This window comes from Triticum aestivum, chromosome 7B (assembly GCF_018294505.1).
Source record: "Triticum aestivum cultivar Chinese Spring chromosome 7B, IWGSC CS RefSeq v2.1, whole genome shotgun sequence".
Taxonomy (NCBI): Eukaryota; Viridiplantae; Streptophyta; class Magnoliopsida; order Poales; family Poaceae; genus Triticum; species Triticum aestivum.
Window position 1 is genome coordinate 715,841,906 of NC_057813.1, and position 21,105 is coordinate 715,863,010.

The 21,105-nt window shown below is 49.2% G+C and overlaps 1 protein-coding gene across 1 annotated transcript; it reads right to left on the minus strand.

Moving 5' to 3' along the window:
- Positions 1-517: 517 nt before the first annotated feature.
- LOC123158595 (cytochrome P450 72A14-like) lies at positions 518-20,926 on the minus strand. Its single transcript, XM_044576507.1, has 3 exons — positions 20,730-20,926; positions 20,090-20,478; positions 518-939 (listed from the first exon to the last, which is right to left on the minus strand). The coding sequence occupies exons 1-3, from the start codon at positions 20,924-20,926 to the stop codon at positions 518-520; spliced, it is 1,008 nt and encodes a 335-aa protein (XP_044432442.1).
- Between the last annotated feature and the right edge of the window lie 179 nt (positions 20,927-21,105).

The window sequence follows — 21,105 nt, forward strand, 5'->3', positions numbered from 1 at the left end:
AGAACTTATGGCATGCCGACGGGCCGTTGAGCTAGCTAGCGAGATCAACGTTGAGAAGCTACATCTTGAAATGGACAGCAACATGGTCGTGAGCATGCTAGGAGACACGAACAAAAACCTGTCGGCATCAGGGCCGCTAGTAGAGGAGATCAAGCGCATGCTTAGTTGGTTCAAAGATTGTGAAAGTGTCATGGGTACGACGGACTACTAATAACGCCGCACACAAGTTAGCTAAGGTAGGGGTAGGAAAAGAGTTATGTAAGTTTTGGCTAATGGTGCCTCCAGACTTTGTGTTACATGTGGTCTCTGATGAGATCCCAGAACTTTACTTAAATAAAGGGGATTGTGTTATCCTCAAAAAAACAATATTTATGAGATGTGTGCATGTCGGCTTCGATGTGAACATCAGGGTCCATTATACTACATCTCTCCCAGGATCATCACCCAAATCCCTGACTATTCTCAATGTCTATTGTTGTCCAGAGTCCGGACGCTAATTAGTAAAGGCTGCTGATTCTTAGAGTTTCATGAGTTTAATCTGCGCAGCATGTTGGGGCTGCAGAGTGGAGACCGGGCATGGCGCATGCGTATAGGACGGTGAGAGCTCGAACATGAAGTGTTGCAGGATCAGGCTCAATCCCATCTTGGCCTCTAGCAATGCAAAGTTTTGCCCGACGCAAATCCGCGGTCCCCAGCCAAACGGAAAGAACGCCGGCGAGTTCTTGGATGCGCCAACAATGCCCTCCGCAAACCTCTCCGGCTTAAATTCATCGACATCTTCTCCCCACACATCTGGATCATGGTGAATGCACATAATTGGCAGCGCAAATGTAACGCCGGCTGGATATGTGACGCCTCCCAGCTCTGTCTCTTTATACGCCTCCCGGCCAAGTAGTAGAATCGGTGGGTATAGCCTAAGAACCTCATATAGTATCATCGCACTACCGGAAAACTGATCTATGCCTACGGCCAAATCAATGCCGACGGCTGCTGTCGGCCTAGTTTGAGACATGCCGACAGCCTCGTCCTGGCCGTCGGCGTAGCCTAGCCGTCGGGCTACCCTGATATAAGCTGACGGCAGCCGTCGGCATAGAACGGCCGTCGGCCTATCTACAAACACGCCAACAGCAGCCGTCGGCATACAAACTGGGCCCGGTGACCCCGCCCGTGACCAGCGCTAACGTCGTCAACCCTATGCCGGCGGTCGGGACGGGCGGCCGTCGGCATATCTCCGCATGCCACGTCACCGATCCGCGGCGTAGATATGCCGACGGTAGCCGTCGGCATAGGCTCCACGTCACCGATCCGCGGCACGGCTCCTCCCAAAACCCTGCCGTTTCTATGCCGTTGGCATAGCTAATTTTTTTTACATGCTTTTCATACGTTTTTATGCTTTTTTTACATATGTTTTTATGCTTTTTTTAAATATGTTTTTATGCTTTTTTATGTATTATATGAATATATATATGTAGTTCGTAATTTTTTCCATAGATTATGAATATATATATATATAGTTTGTATTTTTTTCGAGCACATTAATAATGTGCCGTCATGTTCTTTTGAATATAAGTCCTTATATTTTATTAAAATAAAAAACAACTATGCGACAGAAGTTTAGTGGCGGTTGCAAACGCCCGGCACCCGTCTTCGGAGTGTGACACCCTCATGGACGGCACCGCCGCCGGCACCTGGAGGGGGAAAACGGATGCATCGGGTCTACACGGAGGGGATGTAGCAGTCGGTTTGGCCCGGATGTTGCTCCCAGGTGTCCCTCGGGACGGGGGCCCTAGGGGTAGCAATGCCACCGGAGCGTCGTACCGGACCCTCATACATGCGGGGTGGTGTTGTGGCATGTCCGAAGAGGCGACACGCATCTCCGGGGTGTGCCACCCCTCACGGACGGTGCCGCCGCCGGCACCTGGAGGGGGAAAACGGACGCATCGGGTCTACATGGAGGGGATGTAGCAGTCGGTTTGGCCCGGATGTTTCTCCTGGGTGTCCCTATGGGTAGACCTGACACAACCAGGTGGAGAGGTCCACTGGTCAAAGCCCGTCCGTGGGAAGTCAAAGGGCTAGATCTCGTGGTCAACCGCTCCAGGTTAGGGGGGACGGGGGCCTTGGGGCGTAGCAATGCCACCGGAGCGTCGTACCGGGCCCTCATACATGCGGGGTGGTGTTGTGGCATGTCCGAAGAGGCGGCACGCGTCCTCAGGGTGTGGCCCCCGTCACGGACGGCGCCGCCGCCGGCACCTGGAGGGGGAAACGGATGCGTCGGGTCTACACAGAGTGGATGTAGCTGTGGGTTTGGCCCGGATGTTGCTCCCGGGTGTCCCTATGGGTAGACCTGACACAACCGGCTGGAAAGGTCCACTGGTCAAAGCCCGTCCGTGGGAAGTCAAAGGGCTAGATCTCGTGGTCAACCGCTCCTGGGTTAGTCGGGACGGGGGCCCTGGGGGGTAGCAATGCGATCGGAGCGTCGTACCGGGCCCTCATACATGCGGGGTGGTGTTGTGGCATGTCCTAAGAGGCGGCACGCGTCTCCGGGGTGTGCCCCCCCTCACGAACGGCGTCGCCGCCGGCACCTGGAGGGGGAAAACGGACACATCAGGTCTACACGGAGGGGATGTAACAGCCGGTTAGGCCCGGATGTTGCTCCCGGGTGTCCCTATGGGTAGACCTGACACAACTGGGTGGAGAGGTCCACTGGTCAAAGCCCGTCCGTGGGAAGTCAAAGGGCTAGATCTCGTGGTCAACCGCTCCAGGGTTTGGCAGGACGGGGGCCTTGGGGGGTAGTAATGCCACCGGAGCGTCGTACCGGGCCCTCATACATGCGGGGTGGTGTTGTGGCATGTCCGAAGAGGCGGCACGCATCTTCAGGGTGTGGCCCCCGTCACGGACGGCGCCGCCGCCGGCACCTGGAGGGGGAAACGGACGCGTCGGGTCTACACGGAGTGGATGTAGCTGTGGGTTTGGCCCGGATGTTGCTCCCGGGTGTCCCTATGGGTAGACCTGACACAACCGGGTGGAGAGGTCCACTGGTCAAAGCCCGTCCGTGGGAAGTCAAAGGGCTAGATCTCGTGATCAACCGCTCCTGGGTTAGTCGGGACAGGGGCCCTGGAGGGTAGCAATGCCACCGGAACATCGTACCGGGCCCTCATACATGCGGGGTGGTGTTGTGGCATGTCCGAAGAGGCGGCACGCGTCTCCGAGGTGTGGCACCCCTCACGGACGGCGCCGCCGCTGGCACCTGGAGGGGGGAAACGGACGCGTCGGGTCTACACGGAGTGGATGTAGGTGTGGGTTTGTCCGGGATGTTGCTCCCAGGTGTCCTTCTGGGCTGACCTGACACAACCGGCTGGAGGGGGAAAACGGACGCATCGGGTCTACATGGAGGGGATGTAGCAGTCGGTTTGGCCCGGATGTTTCTCCTGGGTGTCCCTATGGGTAGACCTGACACAACCAGGTGGAGAGGTCCACTGGTCAAAGCCCATCCGTGGGAAGTCAAAGGGCTAGATCTCGTGGTCAACCGCTCCAGGGTTAGGCGGGACGGGGGCCTTGGGGGGTAGCAATGCCACAGGAGCGTCGTACCGGGCCCTCATACATGCGGGGTGGTGTTGTGGCATGTCTGAAGAGGCGGCACGCGTCTCCGGTGTGTCGCCCCCCCTCACGGACGGCGCCGCCGCCGGCACCGGGAGGGGGGAGACGGACGTGTCGGGTTTACACGGTGTGGATATGTAGCTGTGGGTTTGGCCCGGATGTTGCTCCCAGGTGTCCCTCTGTCGATGACCCCCTCCCCCTTCACTCACCTGACGAACTAAGCTACCCCCGCCCCCACCCCCACCCTCACCGTCGACCAGGCCACGGCCTTGGCGGACAAAGCTGCTCGAATTCGGCGCCTCCCCTCCCCTCCCCTCTGTGTGGTTCCGGGAGAGGAGAGGGCCGAGCGGTTTAAAAAAAATAAAAAATCTATATGAAATAATAACACATAAAAAAGGAAAATTATAAATATAAAAAAAATTAAAAATCTATATGAAATTAAAAAGAATAAATATATAACTATAAGAAAACATTAAAATAAAAAAGGAAAATAAAACTATGCCGGATCATGCACTCGGTAACGGTACCATGTATCATTTTTAATATAATTATATACCATGTATCATTCAAAAAAAATTCAAGAACGTGTATTTGAAAATATTTAATATGTACGTACAAATATTTTATATATATATGAAACTTTTCAATGCGTTTGAAAATAATATACACTAAAAATATATTTGAAGACAGTTAATAATATATGCCACGTGTGTAATTAACATGTATACGGCTAGTTTGTAATTAACATGTATAAAAAACAAATATACCTATGCCTACCGCTTAGCCGTCGGCATATATGCCACGTGGCATGACTAATATATGCCTAGTTCCCTTATCCACTCCCGTTCACCCCCTCCACTCGTTGGTCCCCGACCCACAGAGATCACGTGCGCTCCCGAGCCCGACCCGCGCTAGCTGCCGCCGTCGCCCGCCGCTGCTCCCCACCGCCAACGTCGCTCCCCGCTGCCCGCCTGCCGCCGCTCCACCCGCGCCACTCTCCCCTTCCCTCACCCGCCCCCCTCCCCGCCGCTCCACCCCCTCCCCTTCCCTCCCCTTCTCGCGCCGCCACCGCCACGCCAGCTATCTGCCGCCCGCAACTGCTCCACCCCCTCCCCTCCCCTCCCTTCCTCGTGCCTCGCCTCCACCCCAGCTCTCTGCCCTGCCACGAACCGGGCCCTGCCCCGCCTCGGCCCCTCCCCGAGCACGTCTGGCCATGGCTCCGGCCAGCGGCCCGCGTCCCTGCCCGGCCGGCCCTGGTGCTAGCTACGGTCGGCGGCGGCCTCTGCTTCTCCGGCCGACCACGACCAGCCCCGTCCCTCCCGTCCCCTCCATCGCCGTGATGCCCCTCTACCCGGTGAGCTATGCTCTTTTTTTTTCATTTTTCCTACTGTGACATTCATAGTTTCATATTAATTTGCTGCAAATAACTACTATGTATGGACATGTGTAACTTATCTTCACAAAGACAAGTGATGTAATTGTTAGCATTGTTCTCTTCTAGATTTTATGTCCATAAGCCTAATATTTGTACCAATATGATATATAATGGATTATGACAATATATGCATGTGAGATTAATGGATGGTGTATTCGGCCCCTAAGTCTATTCACATATGCATGCAAAACAAATTTTTGAATTGATGTTTGTGTCATGTTCTTTGAGTTGTTGACGTCTAGAGATGGCATGGATAGGAGGTGAAGTTGTGTCTAAATCCTTGCTATGTGACATTTAGTTTCTAAAATAGTTGTGTGAGATGTGCTCCAAAATTGGCATATGATGAGTGTTTATTTAATCATGATGATCTTGCTAAAAAAATTGAAGGATAAAATTTGACACTTAACGAATATGATTTTTTTTTCATAGTTTAAAGTGTAAATGCTTAACCTATTTATTTTTCACTTGGTCGAATTAACAGGATTTGTGGTGTTCCATCTTCGTGGAGTGACCGTCGACGTTGGAGGTGTTTGTCCACGATCGTCCCTCCTTTGATTGACTACATCCTCTACATCGGAGGGTGAGCAACAATTCCGTGACCTCGTCCACTTTTTTTCCATGTCACTAGATTGAATTTTCACATCAAGTCGCGTAACCTAGGTCTCCTGTCCGAAAGAGTTGCATCGATAAATATGCATTCAATTGCATATTTATCACCGCAGCTCTTTCGGATTGTCCAGTGCTTTCCACGGACAGCCCGAGCATGTGTAGATTGGGTACTTTGTTCATGCTCTACCCCGTTCCGAGACAGGATTTCGGCGGCGCCTCCCTATTGTTCTCCGGATGCACATTCTCTCGGCATTTTGCCGAGACGTGTATTTGGAGAACAGCAGAGAGGTGTTGCCGAAATTTTGTCTCGGAATGGGGTAGAGCATGGACCGTACTCAATCTACACATTCTCGGGTGGGATTAGGACCCATCTTTACCTATTAGAGATGTAGGTGGATTAAATGTCGTTTCTCGTCAACCTTGTAAAAATAAAATATTGATGTGGGTAATTTAAATGAATCCTTAATTTTGTTGTGTGGCTTCCAATAAAGCAGAGATGGCAGATAATCAGTGGATGTATAGTGGGTTTTTCCGTCGGAATCAAGTAACAACAGAGTGGGTCGAGAAAACTGATGTGTTTTTGAAAGAGATATTCCGTAGTCCAATGAGGATGGTGCCAGAATGCCCGTGTGCCAAATGTAAGAGACGTATCCGCAGAGATAAGAGTGAGATGACTAAGCACCTTCGCACGAATGGATTTATGCCCAACTTTAATATGCCGATAAACTTTGCCCAGCGAGACCGTGGTAGAGAGGATGTGATACGACAACGCGTCGCTGGTTATGAGGACGATGGGTTTAGAGACATGCTAGATGATGTCTTTGCTGCACAGCCGACACCTCCGTCACATTTAGCGAATGAACCGGAGGAGCCGGAGGAAACCGCAAAGGCCTTCCTGGAAATCTTGGCCTCGTCAAAGAAACCTCTCTATGAGGGTGCCAAGCTGTCTGTGCTGGATGCCATCTCGCAACTGATGGCAGTCAAGGCTGAGTACGGCTGTAGCCGAGGTTGCCTCGAAGCATTTCTAGGAGTATGGGCTAACTGTTGGGGAACGTTGCAGAAAATTAAAATTTTTCCTACGGTTTCACCAAGATCCATCTATGAGTTCATCTAAGCAACGAGTCAAGGGAGAGAGTTTGCATCTACATACCACTTGTAGATCACGAGCGGAAGCTAGCCAAGGGGATGGTGATGATGGAGTCGTACTCGAACGTGATTCGGATCACCGATGTCCAAGTGCTGAACGGACAGCACCTCCGCATTCAACACACGTACGGGACGGGAGACGTCTCCTCCTTCTTGATCCAGCAAGGGGGAAGGAGAGGTTGAGGAAGATTGCTCCAATGGCAGCACGACGGCGTGGTGTAGTTGGTGCAGCAGTACTCCGACAGGGCTTCGCCAAGCATATACGGAGGAGGAGAGGTGTTGGGGAGGGGAGGGGCTGCGCCTTGGCTTGTGTTAAGCTCCCATGCGCCTCCCCACTATATATAGGGGTGGAGGGGCTGGTTTCTTGCCCTCCAAGTCCATTGGGGCGTTGGCCAAGGTGGGAGGAAAGAAATCCCATCATTTCCTTCCCCACCGATTGTTATCCCCCCTTTTTAGGGATCTTGATCTTATCCCTTCGGGATATGATCTTATTCCTTCTAAGGGGGGATCTTGGTGCGCCTTGACCAGGGGTGTGGGGCCTTTCCCCCACTACTCACGTTCATGTGGGTCCCCCATGCAGGTAGGCCCCACTCCGGAACCTTCTAGAACCTTCCCGGTACAATACCGAAAAATACCGAACATTTTCCGGTGGCCAAAATAGGACTTCCCATATATAAATCTTTACCTCCGGACCATTCCGGAACTCCTCGTGACGTCCGAGATCTCATCCGGGACTCCGAACAACATTCCGTAACCACATACAAACTTCCTTTATAACCCTAGCGTCATCGAACCTTAAGTGTGTAGACCCTACGGGTTCGGGAGACATGTAGACATGACCGAGATGTTCTCCGGTCAATAACCAACAGCGGGATCTGGATACCCATGTTGGCTCCCACATGCTTCTCGATGTTGTCATCGGATGAACCACGATGTCGAGGATTCGATCAAACCCTGTATACAATTCCCTTTGTCAATCGGTACGTTACTTGCCCGAGACTCGATCGTCGGTATCCCAATACCTTATTCAGTCTCGTTACCGGCAAGTCAATTTACTCGTACCGTCATGCATGATCTCGTGGCCAACACTTTGGTCACCTTGAGCTCATTATGATGATGCATTACCGAGTGGGCCCAGAGATACCTCTCCGTCATACGGAGTGACAAATCCCAGTCTCGATCCGTGTCAACCCAACAGCTACTTTCGGAGATACCTGCAATGCACCTTTATAGTCACCCAGTTACGTTGTGACATTTGATACACCCAAGGCACTCCTACGGTATCCGGGAGTTACACGATCTCATGGTCTAAGGAAGAGATACTTGACATTGGCAAAGCTCTAGCAAACGAACTAAACGACCTTTGTGCTATGCTTAGGATTGGGTCTTGTCCATCACATCATTCTCCTAATGATGTGATCCCATTATCAACGACATCCAATGTCCATAGCCAGGAAATCATGACTATCTGTTGATCACAACGAGCTAGTCAACTAGAGGCTCACTAGGGACATATTGAGGTCTATGTATTCACACGTGTATTACGATTTCCGGATAATACAGTTATAGCATGAATAAAAGACAATTATCATGAACAATGAAATATAATAATACTTTTATTATTGCCTCTAGGGCATATTTCCAACAGTCTCCCACTTGCACTAGAGTCACCAATCTAGTTACATTGTGATGAATCGAACACCCATAGAGTTCTGGTGTTGATCATGTTTAGCTCGCGAGAGAGGTTTAGTCAACGAATCTACGACATTCAGATCCGTATGTACTTTGCAAATTTCTATGTCTCCATCTTGAACATTTTCACGGATGGAGTTGAAACGACGCTTGATGTGCCTGGTCTTCTTGTGAAACCTGGGCTCCTTGGCAAGGGCAATAGCTCCAGTGTTGTCACAGAAGAGTTTGATTGGCCCCGACGCATTGGGTATGACTCCTAGGTCGGTGATGAACTCCTACACCCAAATCGCTTCATGCGCTGCCTCCGAGGCTGCCATGTACTCCGCTTCACACGTAGATCCCGCCACGATGCTCTGCTTGCAGCTGCATCAGCTTACTGCTCCACCATTCAACATATACACGTATCCGGTTTGTGACTTAGAGTCATCCGGATCTGAGTCGAAGCTAGCGTCGACGTAACCCTTTACGACAAGCTCTTCGTCTCCTTCATAAACGAGAAACATGTCCTTTGTCCTTTTCAGGTACTTCAGGATATTCTTGACTGCTGTCCAGTGTTCCTTGCCGGGATTACTTTGGTATCTAGCTACCAAACTCACGGCAAGGTTTACATCAGGTCTGGTACACAGCATGGCATACATAATAGATCCTATGGCTGAAGCATAGGGGATGACACTCATCCCTTCTTTATCTTTTGCCGTGGTCAGTGACTGAGCCGAGCTCAATCTCACACCTTGTAACATAGGCAAGAACCCCTTCTTGGACTGATCCATTTTGAACCTCTTCAAAATCTTATCAAGGTATGTGCTTTGTGAAAGACCTATGAGGCGTCTCGATCTATCTCTATAGATCTTGATGCCTAATATGTAAGCAGCTTCTCCAAGGTCCTTCATTGAAAAACACTTATTCAAGTAGGCCTTAATGCTGTCCAGAAATTCTATATTATTTCCCATCAAGAGTATGCCATCTACATATAATATGAGAAATGCTACAGAGCTCCCACTCACTTTCTTGTAAACGCAGGCTTCTCCATAAGTCTGCATAAACCCAAACGCTTTGATCATCTCATCAAAGCGAATATTCCAACTCCGAGATGCTTGCACCAGCCCATAAATGGATCGCTGGAGCTTGCATACTTTGTTAGCGTTCTTAGGATCGACAAAACCTTCCGGCTGCATCATATACAGTTCTTCCTTAAGATGCCCGTTAAGGAATGCTGTTTTGACGTCCATCTGCCATATCTCATAATCATAGTATGCGGCAATTGCTAACATGATTCAGACGGACTTTAGCTTCGCTACGGGAAAGAATGTCTCGTCGTAGTCAATCCCTTGAACCTGTCGATAACCCTTAGCGACAAGTCGAGCTTTATAGATGGTGACATTACCATCCGCGTCTGTCTTCTTCTTAAAGATCCATTTGTTTCCTATCGCTCGCCGATCATCGGGCAAGTCTGTCAAAGTCCATACTTTGTTTTCATACATGGATTCTATCTCGGATTTCATGGCTTCAAGCCATTTGTTGGAATCTGGGCCCGCCATCGCTTCTTCATAGTTCGAAGGTTCACCGTTGTCTAACAACATGATTTCCAGGACGGGGTTGCCGTACCACTCTGGTGCGGAATGTGTCCTTGTGGACCTACGAAGTTCAGTAGCAACTTGATCCGAAGTACCTTGATCATCATCATTGGTTTCCTCTTCAGTTGGTGTGGGCATCACAGGAACATTTTCCTGAGCTGCACCACTTTCCCGTTCGAGAGGTAGTACTTCATCGAGTTCTACTTTCCTCCCACTTACTTCTTTTGAGAGAAACTCTTTTTCCAGAAAGCATCCGTTCTTGGCAACAAAGATTTTGCCCTCAGATCTTAAGTAGAAGGTATACCCAACAGTTTCCTTAGGGTATCCTATGAAGACGCATTTTTCCGACTTGGGTTCGAGCTTTTCAGGTTGAAGTTTCTTGACATGAGCATCGCATCCCCAAACTTTTAGAAACGACAGCTTAGGTTTCTTCCCAAACCATAATTCATACGGTGTCGTCTCAACGGATTTAGACGGTGCCCTATTTAAAGTGAATGTAGCTGTCTCTAGAGCGTATCTCCAAAATGATAGTGGTAAATCAGTAAGAGACATCATAGACCGCACCATATCCAATAGAGTGCGATTACGACGTTCGGACACACCGTTTCGCTGAGGTGTTCCAGGCGGCGTGAGTTGTGAAACGATTCCACATTTCCTTAAGTGTGTGCCAAATTCGTGACTTAAATATTCTCCTCCACGATCTGATCGTAGGCACTTTATCTTTCGGTCACGTTGATTCTCCACCTCATTCTGATATTCCTTGAACTTTTCAAAGGTCTCAGACTTGTGTTTCATTAAGTAGACATACCCATATCTACTTAAGTCATCGGTGAGAGTGAGAACGTAACGATATCCTCCGCGAGCCTGAACGCTCATTGGACCGTACACATCGGTATGTATGATTTCCAATAAGTTGGTTGCTCGCTCCATTGTTCCGGAGAACGGAGTCTTGGTCATCTTGCCCATGAGGCATGGTTCGCACGTGTCAAACGATTCATAATCAAGAGACTCTAAAAGTCCATCGGCATGGAGCTTCTTCATGCGCTTGACACCAATGTGACCAAGGCGGCAGTGCCACAAGTATGTGGGACTATCGTTATCAACTTTACATCTTTTGGCATCTACACTATGAACATGTGTAATATTACGCTCGAGATTCATTAAGAATAAACCATTGACCATCGGAGCATGACCATAAAACATATCTCTCATATAAATCGAACAACCATTATTCTCAGACTTAAATGAGTAGCCATCTCGTATTGAACGAGATCCAGATACAATGTTCATGCTCAAACTTGGCACTAAATAACAATTATTAAGGTTCAAAACTAATCCCGTAGGTAAATGTAGAGGCAGCGTGCCGACGGCGATCACATCGACTCTGGAACCATTCCCGACGCGCATCGTCACCTCGTCCTTCGCCAGTCTCCGTTTATTCCGCAGCTCCTGCTGTGAGTTACAAATATGAGCAACGGCACTGGTATCAAATACCCAGGAGTTACTACGAGTACTGGTAAGGTACACATCAATTACATGTATATCAAATATACCTTTGGTTTTGCCGGCCTTCTTATCTGCTAAGTATTTGGGGCAGTTCCGCTTCCAGTGACCCTTCCCCTTGCAATAAAAGCACTCAGTCTCAGGCTTAGGTCCATTCTTTGACTTCTTCCCGGTAACTGGCTTACCAGGCGCGGCAACCTCCTTGCCGTCCTTCTTGAAGTTCTTCTTACCCTTGCCCTTCTTGAACTTAGTGGTCTTATTGACCATCAACACTTGATGTTCTTTCTTGATTTCAGCCTCTGCTGACTTCAGCATCGAGAACACTTCAGGAATGGTCTTTTCCATCCCCTGCATGTTGTAGTTCATCACAAAGCTCTTGTAGCTTGGTGGGAGCGATTGGAGGATTCTGTCAATGACCGCCTCATCTGGGAGGTTAATGTTCAGCTGGGTCATATGGTTGTGCAACCCAGACATCTTTAGGATGTGCTCACTGACAGAACTGTTTTCCTCCATCTTACAACTGTAGAACTTGTCGGAGACATCATATCTCTCGACCCGGGCATGAGCTTGGAAAACTAGTTTCAGCTCTTCGAACATCTCATATGCTCCGTGATGCTCAAAACGCTTTTGGAGCCCCGGTTCTAAGCTGTAAAGCATGCCGCACTGAACGAGGGAGTAATCATCAGCGCGAGTTTGCCAAGCATTCATAATGTCTTGGTTCTCTGGGATGGGAGCGTCACCTAGCGGTCCTTCTAGGACATATTGTTTCCTGGCAGCTATGAGGATGATCCTCAGGTTCCGGACCCAGTCCGTATAGTTGCTGCCATCATCTTTCAGCTTGGTTTTCTCTAGGAACGCGTTGAAGTTCATGTTGACATGAGCGTTGGCCATTTGATCTACAAGACATATTTGCAAAGGTTTTAGACTAAGTTCATGATAATTAAGTTCTAATCAAATTATGAACTCCCACTCAGATTGGACATCCCTTTAGTCATCTAAGTGTTACACGATCCGAGTCGACTAGGCCGTGTCCGATCATCATGTGAGACGGACTAGTCATCGTCGGTGAACATTCTCATGTTGATCGTATCTTCCATACGACTCGTGTTCGACCTTTCGGTCTCCGTGTTCCGAGGCCATGTCTGCACATGCTAGGCTCGTCAAGTTAACCCTAAGTGTTTTCGCTGTGTAAAACTGTCTTACACCCGTTGTATGTGAACGTAAGAATCCATCACACCCGATCATCACGTGGTGCTTAGAAGCGACGAACTGTAGCAACGGTGCACAGTTAGGGTAGAACACTTCTTGAAATTTTTGTAAGGGATCATCTTATTTACTACCGTCGTCCTAAGTAAACAAGATGCATAAACATAATAAACATCACATGCAATTATATAGTTGTGACATGATATGGCCAATATCATATAGCTCCATTGATCTTCATCTTTGGGGCTCCATGATCATCTTGTCACCGGCTTGACACCATGATCTCCATCATCATGATCTCCATCATCGTGTCTTCATGAAGTTGTCACGCCAACGACTACTTCTACTTCTATGGCTAACGCGTTTAGCAATAAAGTAAAGTGAGTTACATGGCGTTCTTCAATGACACGCAGGTCATACAACAAATAAAGACAACTCCTATGGCTCCTACCGGTTGTCATACTCATCGACATGCAAGTCGTGAATCCTATTACAAAGAACATGATCTCATACATCACAATTCATCATTCATCACAACTTCTGGCCATATCACATCACATGATCAATCGCTGCAAAAACAAGTTAGACGTCCTCTAATTGTTGTTGCATCTTTTACGTGGCTGCAATTGGGTTCTAGCAAGAACGTTTTCTTACCTACGAATAACCACAACGTGATTTTGTCAACTTCTATTTACCCTTCATAAGGGCCCTTTTCATCGAATCCGCTCCAACTAAAGTGGGAGAGACAGACACCCGCCAGCCACCTTATGCAACTAGTGCATGTCAGTCGGTGGAACCGGTCTCACGTAAGCGTACGTGTAAGGTTGGTCCGGGCCGCTTCATCCCACAATACCGCCGAAGCAAGAAAAGACTAGTAGAGGAAAGTAAGATGACAAAATCCACGCCCACAACAAAATTGTGTTCTACTCGTGCAAAGAGAACTACGCATAGACCTAGCTCATGATGCCACTGTTGGGGAACGTTGCAGAAAATTAAAATTTTTCCTACGGTTTCACCAAGATCCATCTATGAGTTCATCTAAGCAACGAGTCAAGGGAGAGAGTTTGCATCTACATACCACTTGTAGATCACGAGCGGAAGCTAGCCAAGGGGATGGTTATGATGGAGTCGTACTCGAACGTGATTCGGATCACCGATGTCCAAGTGCTGAACGGACAGCACCTCCGCGTTCAACACACGTATGGGACGGGAGACGTCTCCTCCTTCTTGATCCAGCAAGGGGGACGGAGAGGTTGAGGAAGATTGCTCCAACGGCAGCACGACGGCGCGGTGTAGTTGGTGCAGCAGTACTCCGACAGGGCTTCGCCAAGCATATACGGAGGAGGAGAGGTGTTGGGGAGGGGAGGGGCTGCGCCTTGGCTTGTGTTAAGCTCCCATGCGCCTCCCCACTATATATAGGGGTGGAGGGGCTGGTTTCTTGCCCTCCAAGTCCATTGGGGCGTTGGCCAAGGTGGGAGGAAGGAAATCCCATCATTTCCTTCCCCACCGATTGTTATCCCCCCTTTTTAGGGATCTTGATCTTATCCCTTCGGGATATGATCTTATTCCTTCTAAGGGGGGATCTTGGTGCGCCTTGACCAGGGGTGTGGGGCCTTTCCCCCACTACTCACGTTCATGTGGGTCCCCCCATGCAGGTGGGCCCCACTCCGGAACCTTCTAGAACCTTCCCGGTACAATACCGAAAAATCCCGAACATTTTCCGGTGGCCAAAATAGGACTTCCCATATATAAATCTTTACCTCCGGACCATTCCGGAACTCCTCGTGATGTCCGGGATCTCATCCGGGACTCCGAACAACATTTGGTAACCACATACAAACTTCCTTTATAACCCTAGCGTCATCGAACCTTAAGTGTGTAGACCCTACGGGTTCGGGAGACATGTAGACATGACCGAGATGTTCTCCGGTCAATAACCAACAGTGGGATCTGGATACCCATGTTGGCTCCCACATGCTTCTCGATGTTGTCATCGGATGAACCACGATGTCGAGGATTCGATCAAACCTAGTATACAATTCCCTTTGTCAATCGGTACGTTACTTGCCCGAGACTCGATCGTCGATATCCTAATACCTTGTTCAGTCTCGTTACCGGCAAGTCACTTTACTCGTACCGTAATGCATGACCTCGTGGCCAACACTTTGGTTACCTTGAGCTCATTATGATGATGCATTACCGAGTGGGCCCAGAGATACCTCTCCGTCATACGGAGTGACAAATCCCAGTCTCGATCCGTGTCAACCCAACAGCTACTTTCGGAGATACCTGTAATGCACCTTTATAGTCACCCAGTTACGTTGTGACGTTTGATACACCCAAGGCACTCCTACGGTATCCGGGAGTTACACGATCTCATGGTCTAAGGAAGAGATACTTGACATTGGCAAAGCTCTAGCAAACGAACTAAACAACCTTTGTGCTATGCTTAGGATTGGGTCTTGTCCATCACATCATTCTCCTAATGATGTGATCCCGTTATCAACGACATCCAATGTCCATAGCCAGGAAATCATGACTATCTGTTGATCACAACGAGCTAGTCAACTAGAGGCTCACTAGGGACATATTGAGGTCTATGTATTCACACGTGTATTACGATTTCCGGATAATACAGTTATAGCATGAATAAAAGACAATTACCATGAACAATGAAATATAATAATACTTTTATTATTGCCTCTAGGGCATATTTCCAACACTAACAGCCTGCCCGAGGGCCATGAACTGCCGAAAACCATGTACGGTACGAAGAAAATCATGAAGGCGCTCTCCATGGACTATGAGAAAATACATGTTTGTCCAAAGAATTGCCTTTTGTTTAGTCATGAGTATGCGCATGACAACTACGGTAGGAAGTGCGGTTCCTCTCGGTATATTGAGGTGGTCGATAAGCATGGTCAGAAGCAGCAACTAAAAATCCCTATGAAGGTTCTTCGGTATCTTGATTTTATAAAAAGACTGCAGCGCCTTTTCATCACCGAGGAGTCTGCCAAAATGATGAAGTGGCACAAGGAAGGGAAAATGTACAATCCAAAAAAAATTGTACATACATCAGAAGGTGAAGCATGGAAGTCATTCGATATAAAGTAACCGGAGGAAGCAGCCGAGGCTGGGAATGTCAGAATTGCTATAATAGGTGATGGGTTCAATCCATATGGTATGTCGTCTAATCCATACAGCTGATGGCCCGTATTTGTTATTCCGCTCAATCTCCATCCCGACGCCATAATGCAATGCAAGATCATGTTCCTGTCACTTATAATTTCGGGGCCTGAATATCCAGGGAAGAATTTGAGCGTGTTTATGCAGCCGTTGGTGGATGATTTGCACCATTCTTGGTACTTCCCGAGGTTGACATACGACCGGCATCTGCAGAAAAATTTCTTGATGAAAGTTTGGCTACAGTATTGCAGGCATGACTTTCCCGGCTATGCCCTGTTCTGCGGATGGTGTATAAGTGGAAAGATGCCTTGCCCAGTGTGCATGCAGGCCTTGATTTTCATTTGGCAGAAGAAGGGTGGCAAGTATGTTGCCTTTGACCTGCATCGACAGTTCCTTCCTCCAGACCATCCTGATAGGGAAGACAAGAAGAACTTAACAAAAGGCAAAGTTGTCCATGAAGTAAACGAGATTCCAACATTTTCTGGTGCAGATGTGCTTGCTCAGCTCAAAGCTCTTAAGCCTGCCGGTGAAGGAAAAGGCAAAGGTAAAGGGAAAAAATGTTTTGAAGGATACGGTGAGACGCACAACTGGACTCACATTACCCCCTTCACGTAGCTTCCCTATTTCAAGGACCTCAAACTTCCATACAACATCGACGTGATGCACACCGAAAAGAATGTCGCAGAGTCCCTTTTTAACACAATCGTACGCTTAATGTGCTCTTTCGTTATTAATGTCTTTCCTGTATGCTTGTTTTTTTATATCCTTACTAATTGTTTATTCTCTTCTCAATGCAGGTTTGCTAATCATGGGCAAGTCCAACGGTGCCAGTTTCCTCAATAAACTCAAAGGAGGACTTACTCGGAGTGGACGAGCCCACAAGGTTCCCTCCCGACTACACGAGGATGGCACCTCATAGGGAGGTGGAGGGGTCGGGGGAGGAGACCCTAGAGGAGGAGGGGGTGGGGGGAGAGCCCCTAGAGGACGAGGAGGTGGGGGGAGAGGCAACCGAGCTAAAAAACTCTGGGCCGTGTCCGAAATAGGAGGGTCTTCTACGATGCCCTCCTATGCTGATGCAGCTTCTGAGTCTGAGGAGGAGGAGTATGTTGTTGATGTCGAGGAGGAGGAGGGTGAGGAGGAGGAGGCCGAGAAGGAGGAGGCCGAGGAGGAGGGTGAGGAGGAGGGCGAGGAGGGTGGAGGGAAGGTTGACCCCGAGTTGTGGGGTGACTTGCCACCGGGTGCTCCGCAGGGGTGGCTACGTGGTAATGCCGGAGTACCTACACCACCTTCTATCGAGGCGCACAAGTGGCTCATTAAACCTGCGGGGACAGAGTAAGTGCATCTCAATCATATTTTCAACACATGACAACATTTTTTATTGTACACATGGCAACCCTTTGATTCTTTTGCAGTAACTGGATCCTTCACGGAAAGGGCCGTAAACCGAACGGCCTTCTCACTGTCCTGTTGAAGCAGTTTTGGCTTGGCCTATTCTGCCCGCGGCCAGACAGGGACCCGCAGCTGCGTGTTTTGGCCACAAGATGGGCCCACTACGAGGCTTGCAGCAACGCGGAGTATGGAACGGCTGCTAAGGCCGTGATCACCAAATTTTGGGTAAGTTCCCTTTTGAATCACTTGTCTTTAGTTTCGTTCATAGTTTATCATTGAATCACTCAACTCATGCCTTGTTTGCTTCTGGTTTATGCATGATTGCAGCAACTCTATAGAGTTCTTGACGAGCACAAGGCCAGAGCCGACGTGGTCTTACTTGCGTCTGCAAAGAAGAAAGCTCGTCAGTTGCAGTACGAGGTGCGTTGGGTTGCCGTCTCACAGTACTACCACATCTACCTGCAACAAAAGATGACCAAAACTCAAGCACAGAGGCAAAAAATTACCATGAGCAGGGAGCAGTTCATGATGGTAACTATTACTGACTTTTCATTGTTTCAAGGAGTCAACTATATGTTTCGTGCTCACATGTCATGCTTCCAAAATTTGCATAGGTTGTTCCTCATTGGTGCTATGGAAGGCATGACGGATGGGCGTGTTTGGTGGATAGGTGGGTCGGTGACGATCCAAAGTTTGCTGCCAAGAGCATCAAGGCCCGGGCTAACCGTGGAAAAGACGGGACACACGGCTAAGGAAACAGGAACCACTGGGGCTTCAAGGCCATGAAGGTATATCTATATGAAAGATGCATTTTGGTTCTTCTTTACCGTCATGTTCTTATGTATGGCTAACTTCTGTTTGACGTTGCAGGAGGACAAGTTGCATAGGCCGCTCTCAGACATGGAGTCGTGGAAGCTGGCCCGCGAGCGGAGTGATCGCAAGGAGGGCGAGAGCCAGTACTACGGCAACACCGAGCAACACCTGGAGTCTTACACTCAGAACTATCAGAAGTTGCATCTGGATGTTCCCGTTCCTGAGGTCGCCCAGTCTCAGATCGACGACATGGCGGTGGTGGCCATCCAGGGTAAGTCCCATGGCCGGTATCCATGTTCTGATGGCTTGATCACTCCGTCGATCTCGTACACACGGCTTCGAGCTACCAACCCGAGCCCGTTAGAGAGTACGGGACGTTCGCAGCCTCACTTAGTCTGCCAACGTGCTGTAAGTACTTCCCCTTATCTTCTTTGTCTCTATCTTTCTTAGTTTATTTTCATCACTGCCCACTTAGAAACAACCTCAATTTTGTAGGTATATCAGGCCTTTCTCGAGCATAGGCATATTGAGGTGAGGGAGTACTTGCAACGAGTGAAGGCAAACGATGATTACAGCCGTCAAGTGATGGCAGTTAGTTTTGCCCTCTTAAACCAAGCTCAAATTTGCACTTCCATTCCTTCTGACTTTGTTGATCACGGCTTGTTTCTAAGTGGGCTTGTTTAACTAACATCCAGGCTATGTTGGCGTCTTGGACTAACCACACGGAGCCACCACAAGTTGGACCCCCACCACCACCTGCGGGAGATGCCCCACACATTCCCACGTTCGAGGAATGGCTGGCACTAGGCAGTGATACTCCGGTTAGTAAATTTGCCTAACTAATGACAAACTAGTTCTCGTTCATTCAACACTATCATGTCATATTTACCGTTAGAATCTTCTTTCAAACATGTAGGGGACCGGTGACTCAACTCCTGCTCCATCGACCCCAGTCACTCCGATCTGGCAGAGTGATGGTGGTCGCGGTGGCGGTTTTGGCGGAGGTGGACTTGGCGGTGGTGGTTTTGGCGGAGGTGGACTTGGTGGTGGTGGTGGTTTTGGCGGAGGTGGTGGTTTTGGCGGAGGTGGACTCGGTGGTGGTGGTGGTTTTGGCGGAGGTGGACTCGGTGGTGCTTGATGTCGATGATGATTCCGTGTATGCGGCCGTTGTGCCATGTCTTTCATGTTTCAACTTTTATGATGTTTCATGTCATGCACTACTCTTATGTTCGTGAACTTTCGCCGGTGATGATCTTTAGATGATGAACTTGACTATGTTTAAATGATGATGATGAACTGTCATATTTCATATTATTCTGCTTTGAAATGCTGTCAAATGAATTGAAAAAGAGAAAACAGGGATAAAAAAACTATGCCTGTGGCAAAGCCGTCGGCATATATACGCTCAGGAGCCACCAGGAGGCGACACGTGGCAGGGCTATGCCTACGGCAAAGCCCTGCCGCCAGGTCAAACCAGGGGGCGACATGTGGCAAAGATATACCTACGGCGAAGCCGTCGGCATAGATTTAATCTATGCCGACGGCTTTGCCGTAGGCATATCTTTTCCACGTGTCTTCTCCTGAGTCGCCAGCAGTTTTGACGGCGCCGTCCGTTGCCGTCAGACGGAAAACTACGCCGACGGCTAAACTATGCCGACGGCTGCCCCACGGCCGTCGGCATACCCTCCTATGCCGACGGCTATACTATGCCGACGGTCTGACAGAAGTACGCTGACGTGATCTACACTGACGGGACTATGCCGACGGCAGCCATAGGCATAGATCTATGCCAACGGCATATGACCTATGCCGACGGCCCTGGACCGTAGGCATAGCCCGCGAGTCCGGTAGTGTCGTCACATGTACCGACGGAGAGGATGGACATAACTACAGCAGCCACTCTATGAGAAGTTGCATAACCGGCTCCCTTGTAATGTACTCACAACTTTCAGTCGGTTTATGCCCTCAGAATCCGGCTGGTTCTGTCCGAAGACGCGGAGAACCTCCTCCCGGGCGCGGTCCTGCCACTCGGGATGCATGCTTAGCACGACCATGGCCCATGTGAGCAGTACCGCGGTTGTCTCCATGCCCGCGAAATAGAAGAGCTTCAGCTCCCCTACTATGTCGTCGGTGGTCATCGTCGGCTTGGAGCTTCCGGCTTCTTGGCTTTCTTTCATGTTGGACTTCATCATCACGCCTAGCAGATTGTCGTTGTCGGCGTGGCCATCCACCATCGCCCTCTCCCTCTTCGTGGTTACGCCTTTCAGTAGTACTTCGACCTCACGGGCATTCGCCTTCATCCTTCTATTGAGCTTTGTTGGCAGGAACCTGCATAGGAATGTTATCAAATTGCAGGCCACTATTTTTTGTGATTCAGACAAGCATCCTCTCTATTCTGTGGACTGGACTGAGTGGATATATCTATTTATTTGCAGAGGACTGAACAACACAACCAGTACGTATATATTTCAGATATCTGTACTGGACTACTGGCTGTGATCATATAGTTCTGATGCAATGCTAGAAATTAATATGGAGATGCATAAGCGTAATTGCATTGACTGGAAGTATGAGCTCACCTGTAACCGGGCTCCCCCGTCCCGCGTGCACATCCCGCCTGGCTCCAGCTGCCTGCATTTATGACACTGTAGAGGGCGCTACTCCGCATTGAAGGCGGCTCAGGGCGGACGCTCTCACTACCTCCGCCATTGAAGTGGCTCACCGGCCGAGGGCGCCGCCTGCTGCACGCCTGGCTTAACATGTCTCCTCGCCGCATTCATACGCCTCCATTAAACCCGCGTCGAAGCCGAGAAACCAACTCCGGCCACACGTTTGCACATGAGCGGGTCGACATTAAACACAACACCGTCGTGAAAATCGGATGCGGATTTCCGTGTTGATTTTTTTATATATTATGCATTTTTTTCGACATCGTATGCAAAAGATATGATCGTT